This window comes from Otolemur garnettii, unplaced genomic scaffold, assembly GCF_000181295.1.
Source record: "Otolemur garnettii isolate 467f Iridium unplaced genomic scaffold, OtoGar3 scaffold00051, whole genome shotgun sequence".
In the NCBI taxonomy this organism is placed as follows: domain Eukaryota; kingdom Metazoa; phylum Chordata; class Mammalia; order Primates; family Galagidae; genus Otolemur; species Otolemur garnettii.
In genome coordinates this window covers 592,504-600,701 of record NW_003852446.1, presented here as the reverse complement: position 1 = coordinate 600,701, position 8,198 = coordinate 592,504, and the positions used below count along the sequence as shown (strand labels likewise).

At 35.0% G+C, this 8,198-nt stretch overlaps 1 protein-coding gene across 1 annotated transcript in view; it reads left to right on the top strand.

The window, feature by feature from the left end:
• The window catches only part of FANCB (Fanconi anemia complementation group B), a 16,230-nt gene that overhangs the window by 1,356 nt on the left and 6,676 nt on the right, over positions 1 to 8,198 (top strand). The window contains exons 2-3 of the mRNA XM_003791854.1: positions 4,089 to 4,241; positions 5,750 to 5,842. Coding sequence (XP_003791902.1) covers positions 4,089 to 4,241; positions 5,750 to 5,842 — 246 coding nt within the window. The remainder of the gene's footprint in view (positions 1 to 4,088; positions 4,242 to 5,749; positions 5,843 to 8,198) is intronic.

Sequence of the window (8,198 nt, the reverse complement as noted above, 5' to 3'; positions counted from 1 at the left end):
GGTGTATGTGGCTGATGCCTTAGCCACTGAGCCACAGGCACCGGCCGAGCTGCCTTGCCATTTTGAATCATGAAGGCATTGGGTTCTTTAGAAATATAAAGAAGTAAATAAGTAGTACTATTATAATTTGTTTTTAATGTAAATATTTCCAATTTTTATTATGGTCATAATCAGATGTGTATTTTCACATAAATGATTGTTAGTGATTTGACTAGATAAGCCCTCCTAGAAAACTCAAATCAGTTGTTCAACTTTTTAAAGGTTGATAATTATTTATTTAAACTTACTGTCTCTCTTTGACTTATTTCTGAAAGTAAAATATAAAATTCCTTAAAATGTATCACTATCCCTGTAGAGACAAATAGTCGTTCTCCAGAGACAAGTTGGGTTATTTTTTCTAAAAACAATCAAGACAAATCATCATTACTAGTCAGAAATGTCTCTTCCGGAAATAATTTAGTATATTATACAATTTTTTTACATTTTTGTGCTACTCTGGGACAAAAAAGCAGGTACTGCCTTATTTTGTGTGCCTTGTCCCCTAAATTAGAAGCTCAATGAAAATTTTTATCATGCTGTCAACTTGATGTGGAATATTTGATAAATTCTAGAAAGTTTCAAATGCTTTTTTTTTTTTTTGCAGTTTTTGACCAGGGCTAGGTTTGAACCTGCCACCTCCGGCACATGGGGCCGGCGCCCTACTCCTTTGAGCCACAGGCACCGCCCTGAAATGCATTTTTAAATTATGACTTGTTATTTTGTGTGGAAGGAGGAGAAATGTTAAGTTGCAGTTGTATTTCATCAGGCTTTGCTTATGAATTGCCTTTATGTTAATAGGGATTAGGTTCAATCTCTATAACACATATTCAATCTCTAATATGTAGAGGACTTAAATTCTCAAAAGGAAAATAAATTAAAAGCTGTGCTATTTTATTTTGAAAACAATCTTTTGAAAGTACATTGTATACTTATTTGGGAAATGCTTTGGAAATGTCTTTTTCTACTCTTTTTTTCCTTCAACAAATGGTAGGGGAAAACATCTGGTATGCCCTATAATCCTGTTGTGATCAGTATAATGGGAGGAACACACTTAACCTTGATTTTAATCCCAACTAAGCCATTTATTGGTGTTATCTTAAGGGATATATTTAATTCTAATGAACTCATTTTCTTCCTGTATGAAGTTGGGGATCATCTTGCCTCTGAGAGGGGAGAATTAAATTAAATGACATCATATAGTATCTTGCACAGAGCTTGGCACACAGGACAGCTTAGTAAGCAGTAGCTCATATGTTAGTAGCTGTCACAGGGCAGTTACTTGCATCTACCCAAGATCCTCTATTCACCTGGATAAGGAAAATAAATGCCCTTGCACCTCATTAATTCAACAGAATATAGCCCTGTTTTGAAGTTGATCCCCTGCTTGGGTATTTTAAAGCTCTGCCACTAACATACTATCCAAAGCAAAAGACTGCATCAGCTCTTGTTGGGGGCCCTGTTGCTGCTGCTGCCTTACTTGAAATTGTGTTCTAGGGTTCTTTTCTCTGCAGTGGACTGCTGTCTTTTTCACAAATGACTTACATAAGTTCCTACTGACTTAACCCCTAAGCTACCTCTTCAGGCATTCTGTATTTATAAATTACTCTCCTGTTTTAAAAGCTCTGGAGTCACATCCTTGCATTTCCTGCCTCTATCTTAGTGTTACATTTATACTTCCCTACTTAAAAAAGGGGATATAGTTTAGGATAAAATATTTGATTACTTTAAAAACAGGAATAAAAGCTAGGAATTTAGGAAAAGAAGAGGAGTGGAGATAGTTGTGCCAGAAAACCTAAGAAGTAATAGCATTTGAGCAATTACATTTAGTATAGTGTTACCAAAAAAAGTAAATATAGTAGGTTTCACAATTAAATGGAACGTATTACAAGGGAAAAAATTTTCTAACATTGAATTCTGAAAGGAATTTACTGTTTGTGATATTATGTAAGAAGTTTTAAATAATAAAGTGAGTATATTATTAAGTAATAAGATGGGTCTTTGATGGCAGTTTTACCCTGGACAGAAAGCAACAGAAACAGTCTTCTGGTTGGCTGTGAATCTATCCATCTATCCATCCATTCAGGTATTACCTCATTCCGAGAAGAAATTAAGCCAACTTACAGAGATAGGTAACATAGAAACAAGCATAAGTTAATAATAATGAAAATCAAGGGCAGTGTTTTCCAGATCAGCCCTTAACAAAAGCCCCAGGTTCAATGTTTAATCCAGTGATAGGACTTGAAACAGAGCTGAGTCTAGAGGAATACATGATTAGCTTTTGTCTTCTTAGGCTTGCTTTCTTGAGTAGAAATTGTCTCTGCAAGTTTTAACAAAAATTTATATAGCAGGCATTTCAAAATTGAGATCGTTGTTAAGTATACCTGAAGCATAGGTATTGCCGTGTTGTCCATAGAGGTTAATGTGTTCTAGAGCTATGCTGTCTAATATGATAGTCACTAGTTATATGTGGTTATTCAACCTTTGAAGGGTGGTTAGTCTGAATTAAATTGTGTTATAAATGTCAAATACACACCAGATTTCAAAGACTTAGCAAGAGCTAAAAGTAAAAGATCTCAATAGTTTTTTTTCTGATTACATTGAATTGAAATGACAATTTTGAATATATTGTGTTAAATATATTAAAATTAATTTTACCTTTTTTATTTACCACTATTAGAAAATTTAAAATTATATATATGCCTTGCATTTGTGGCTCACGTACATCTCTATTGGATAGCACTCTTCTAGAGCTATAGCTTGCAAAGCCCATGCATGAATACACAGTTCTGTGGTATTTGCATGTTGAACATAACTCTTTTTCTTTTTTTTTTTTTTGAACACATTCTTGTGACTAATGTCTCTTCCCATAGCTTACTATATTCTATGATATTCATGAGAAGAAAGGAAGTTAGAGGTTTACACATAAGAGGTTTACCTGCTCAAGTGAGGAATCATGGCTTTAGAAATTAGCCTTATAGGGGCAAGATTGATACTGGATTATGTAGATTGAAGAGCCTTACTTACATCCCTGTTCTAATGCAAGCTATCCTCCTGTATCATCTAGGTCTGTGGTTCCTAACCCTCAGGCAGTAGACTGGTACTGTACCAGTAGGAACTGGGCTGCACAACAGGAAGGGAACACACAAAGCTTCATTTTGTATTTAGAATCTCTTACCATCACTCCCGTCACTGCCTGAGCTCTGCCTCCTGTTAGATAAGTAGTGGTATTAGATTCTCATAGGAGCATGAACCCTGCTGTAAACTGTGCATGCAAAGGATCTAGGTTGCATGCTCCTTATGAGAATCTAATTCCAGATTATCTGAAGTAGAGATGTAATGTTCTTGCATCATTCTGAAATCATTCCCCCCACCCCAGTCTATGGACAAATTGTTTTCCATGAAACCAGTTCCTGGTGCCAAAGATTGGTGACTGCTGATCTAGATGATGCATCTGTGCTCCTGGGATTCTGAGTGGGAGTTTTAGCTTTTCTGCACATGCACAAACACACAAACACAGATTTCAGGTATTAAGTTCATCTTGACTCTTATCACAGATCATTCTGCTTTGAGAGCTCTTAAGGGGTCCACTAGTACCTTCTGGTTACCTAATGCAACGAAATTTCTTGGATAATTGCTCTGATCATGAATACATATCCTCTAAGACTTATGGGAATGGAGGCCATTCTTAAATTAGCTGTTAAAGAGAAGGAATCTTCACTAGACTTTTACTCATGATGTCAGAATTTTCAAATTTTCAGTTATGAGTGGTGTTAGAATTTATAGATAATAAAATTTTAATATAGAAATCAAGAACATGACACTGCCTAGACAACAAAATATTGAATCTAGTACCTTGCTATTTATAAAGTTATTATAACTCCTTATATTTTCTGGTCCCTTAATATCTTTATTTTTTTTATACTACCATTTCATTATTCTTTTGTAAGACTGGGGATAACAAATTATAACTACATTATAACAAAAGGACTTATTTATTTCATATCTGATTTTTTTCTTCTCTATTCCTTTAATGTTCCCTTTTTTTTTAGGTTGCTGCTAAATGGGAAAAAATAAGCTTAGTTCTGATAGATGACTTTATTGGAACTGGAACTGAACAAGTATTGCTACTTTTTAAAGACTCCTTGAACTCAGATTGCCTGACTTCATTTCAAATAACAAATCTTGAAAACATTAACTATTCAGTAAGTTCTATTTACTTAGTATACATAGCTGTAAGAATGAATTTTAGAAAATATAAGTGCTTGCAAGGTTTTGACTCATTTAAATATTTGTGATTGTATACTTAACGTAACCTTTTGAACTTTAAAAATACAGAGATAAAATCTTTTAAATATGTATTCACTTTCCTTTCAACAAATGTCATACAAATTGACTAAGCTTTTGATATAAATTTGTAATATAGCATATCTGGTGGTCACTCAAGTGATAATAATAGTATGAATTAACTTTATTGTCACTTCCAAAAATCACATTTTATGCCAATAAAATGACAGTATTGGATTAAGGAACCCGCCAGCCTCGGTGTATGTGGCTGGTGCCATAACCACTGTGCTATGGGCGCTGAGCTTCTCTTTTGCTTTTTCATCAGTGAGCTTCTTCAGGACCATTTTTGTATACACCTCTCTGCAGGACCATTTTGTATATACCTTGCCAAGATTTTCAGTTAAGGTTTTCCTAACTGTTTCTCTGTCAATGTTTATATGGTCTATTATGTTTCTTACAGTCAGTCAACAATTTTGACACACAATTCAACAAATTTTTCCAATGTTTTTGTCAGTTCTGCTCATTACTGGCCCCCATGACTTCTCTTCATCAGTTGCCATTTTCTTCGTGGGATTAGCCCCATATCCCCATAAACTTGGACTAACATGTCCCTGATTTCACTTCTAGTCTTGCCAAGTTTAGCAAGCAATTTCATGTTTATTTCTTTCTCTACTTCAAGCTCTGACATTCTCACTACAGCACACAGAAACACCCAACAACAATAATGAATTCCGCTTAGCAAGACACTGGCCCCTGTTGTCATGAACACAGCTGTGCGACACTGATATACAAAGGTTATGAAACCTTACTGAGCTGTTTGTACATTACTGCCAATGTAAGTGCATGATAGCAAGTTTGTAAACTTAAGTATCAGATCTCATATGCATTAAAAGTATAGCTTTTATATTAAAAAATGAATACTAAAATTCTTTTATAATACAAAAACCAAGTACCTAAATATAAACAAATAAAAATATGAATTAAAAGTTAAAACGAAAAGATTTTTATCCTGAAAGTGTATGCCAAAAACATGGGTGTACATTATACATGTGCACACATTACATACAGCTACATATGTTATAACCCTGTTTCAGATCTATACAAAATATCTCTGATCCTCAGGTTTTTTGTTTATAAAATTAGGATAATTCTTATTTCCTCTAGTTATGAGATACTAGGATTTTATGAAAAGCTAATGAGCTGATCCTTTATTTAACCAGCATAAAAATGTAAAGTGGTGATAGGAATCTGTAATTTTTTTTCTCATTACAAGAAGATGATGGGCAAAAAATATATAATTTGCCTTTTGTAGAATAGCATATAACATGAGAAACTGCTCTTTAACTAGATAAACTTTAATTGCATTTTGTTTTATAAATGTTCAAGTCCAAAATTTCAGTTCTAGTGTTTTCTTTTAATTTATTAGAGTGAACCATTGGATTGCAGTGAAGATGATTTATTTGAAGGCAAACAAGACAATCGTCATTTGGTGATTCCACCTCTGGAAAGTAGAATAAAAGTTAGTATTTGCATTGTTTTTTTTTTTTTTTTTTTTTGCTTTTTGATCAGTGCTATTCTAAATAAAGTAAAGAACATTGAAAGAAAGGTTTTTTTTTTTTTTAAGTATAAGTAACTTAGTATTTGGGGAAACGGTAACATTTCAAAGGGTTTTTACCTTTTTTGGTGCCTCTGTAAAAAGCATTATGGCATTACTTATAAATGCATCATCTAAAAAGTATACCCTTTTCTAGTAAGAGTGTAAAAACTTACGACGAAACTTCATGAGAGAAAATATGAGAAGTTCACTTTTGAAAACACATTCTTTCTGGGATCAGTTTGGTATGTATCTCCTCTAGAGTGGCAGCAAATATGATAAATCATATTTGTTAAATTTGATAAATCATAAGACTTCCCATACATGAACAGTTTACTCTCAAGTTTTCCATAAGAAGCTTCCTAAGAGTTGTTTGTTTTTCCCAAATGTACCAAGGTAATGCATGTTCCCTGTAAAATACTGGAACTATGCAAGGAATATTTAAAGGAAACTAATGATTACTTGTGATTTTACTACTGAGGAATAACCACTTTTAACACTTTGGCGTGTATATTCTTGCAGATTTTTAAATGAATGTTTGCAAATTTGCATGGAAATGTGAATATAAGATGTATATTTTTTTTGTTGTTGTTTGTTTGTTTTGTTTTTGCAGTTTTTGGCTGGGGCTGGGTTTCAACCCACCACCTCCAGCATATGGGGCCGGCGCCCTACTCCTTTGAACCACAGGTGCCACCCAGATGTATGTGTTTTATAAGCTGCCTTTTTTGTTTATGAAAATTGTCAAATATATAGAAAAGTCCCAAGAATACAGTGATTATCTTGGTATCCCCACATAGATTCAACTAGTGTTACTTTTATTTTTATTTTTTGAGACAGAGCCTCAAGCTGTACCCCTGGGTAGAGTGCTGTGGCATAGCTCACAGCAACCTCCAACTCCTGGGCTCAAGCGAGTCTCCTGCCTCCATCTCCCAAGTTGCTGGGACCACAGGCGCCCGCCACAACACCTCGCTATTTTTTTTTTGGTTGCAGCCATCATTGTTGTTTGGCGGGCCTGGGCTGGATTTGAACCCGCCACCTCAGGTGTATGTGGCTGGCGCCTTAGCCACCTGAGCCACAGGCGCCAAGCCTAGCGTTACTTTTAAAAGTCATATTGCCTCATCTGTTTGTGGATATCTGTGTGTGTGTGTGCTTTTTTTGCAGAACCATTTGGAAGTTGCAAATGTTACTCCTTTGTATTTCCTCAGGAATCTCTTAAAAATAAGGATATTCTTCTATGTAGGCACAATACTATTACTAGACATAGAAAATTAATAATGATCCCCTAGTATTATTTACTATCCAGTCCATATGCAAATATATGTAGTTGTCACAAAAATGTTTTAGGGGTCAGGCATGGTGGCTCATGCCTGTAATCACTTTGGGAGCCTGACACTTGAGGTCAGGAGTTTGAGACTAGCCTGATCAACATAGTGAGACTGTCTCTACAAAAAATTAAAAAAAAATTAGCCAGGCATGGTAGCTCATATCTGTGGTCCTAGATAATTGGGAGGCTGGGGGATAGAAGAGATCTACCCACATGGTCCTTTCTTCTCTGCTCTAGCCCTCCAGCAACTCAAATGTGGGTATACATCTGATGGGTCCATCTCCCTTTCTCCAAGTCACAAATTACTGAGAAAATGGGTGATGGAGTGTGAATGATGTGGAGCCTACAGAACTAGGTCAGCATAAGTTTTAGAATATTAAGTAGACAATTTGCATACTTTGATGACGTAAAACATAGAAATCATTTGGACTTCATACTCCAACTTCTATTCATTGATACATAGAATTGAATTACCCGCCTTGAAATTTACTTTAAAAGAAAGGAATCCAAAGTGGGATGCATTTTGTTTTTTAAATCTAGAAAAACACGTTTTATTAAAAGCCGGATTAATACTTAAACCACCTCAGATATCTATCTGAAATGAAACAACTTCTATCATTTCAATAACACAACTCTTTAAATTTTCAGTAGCAAAATATATTCCATGAATCTTTCATCCTTAGTGTTGAAATCTGATAAAAGGATAGAATTGCCTGTGCCTACTTCAGAGCCAAATTGTTAGTTTTTTCGGTAGTTTTCAGGATTTTTTTTTTCAGTAGAGTCAACCTTACCACTGAATTTATTATTAGCACAAGAATTTGTGACAGTTTGGGAGCTACTATGTGTTGTCTTTAAAATTTTACTATAGGCTCAGCGCCTATAGCTCAACCAGCTAAGGCGCCAGCCACGTACACCTAAGGTGGCGGGTTCGAATCCCCAGCCCGGACCCGCCAAACA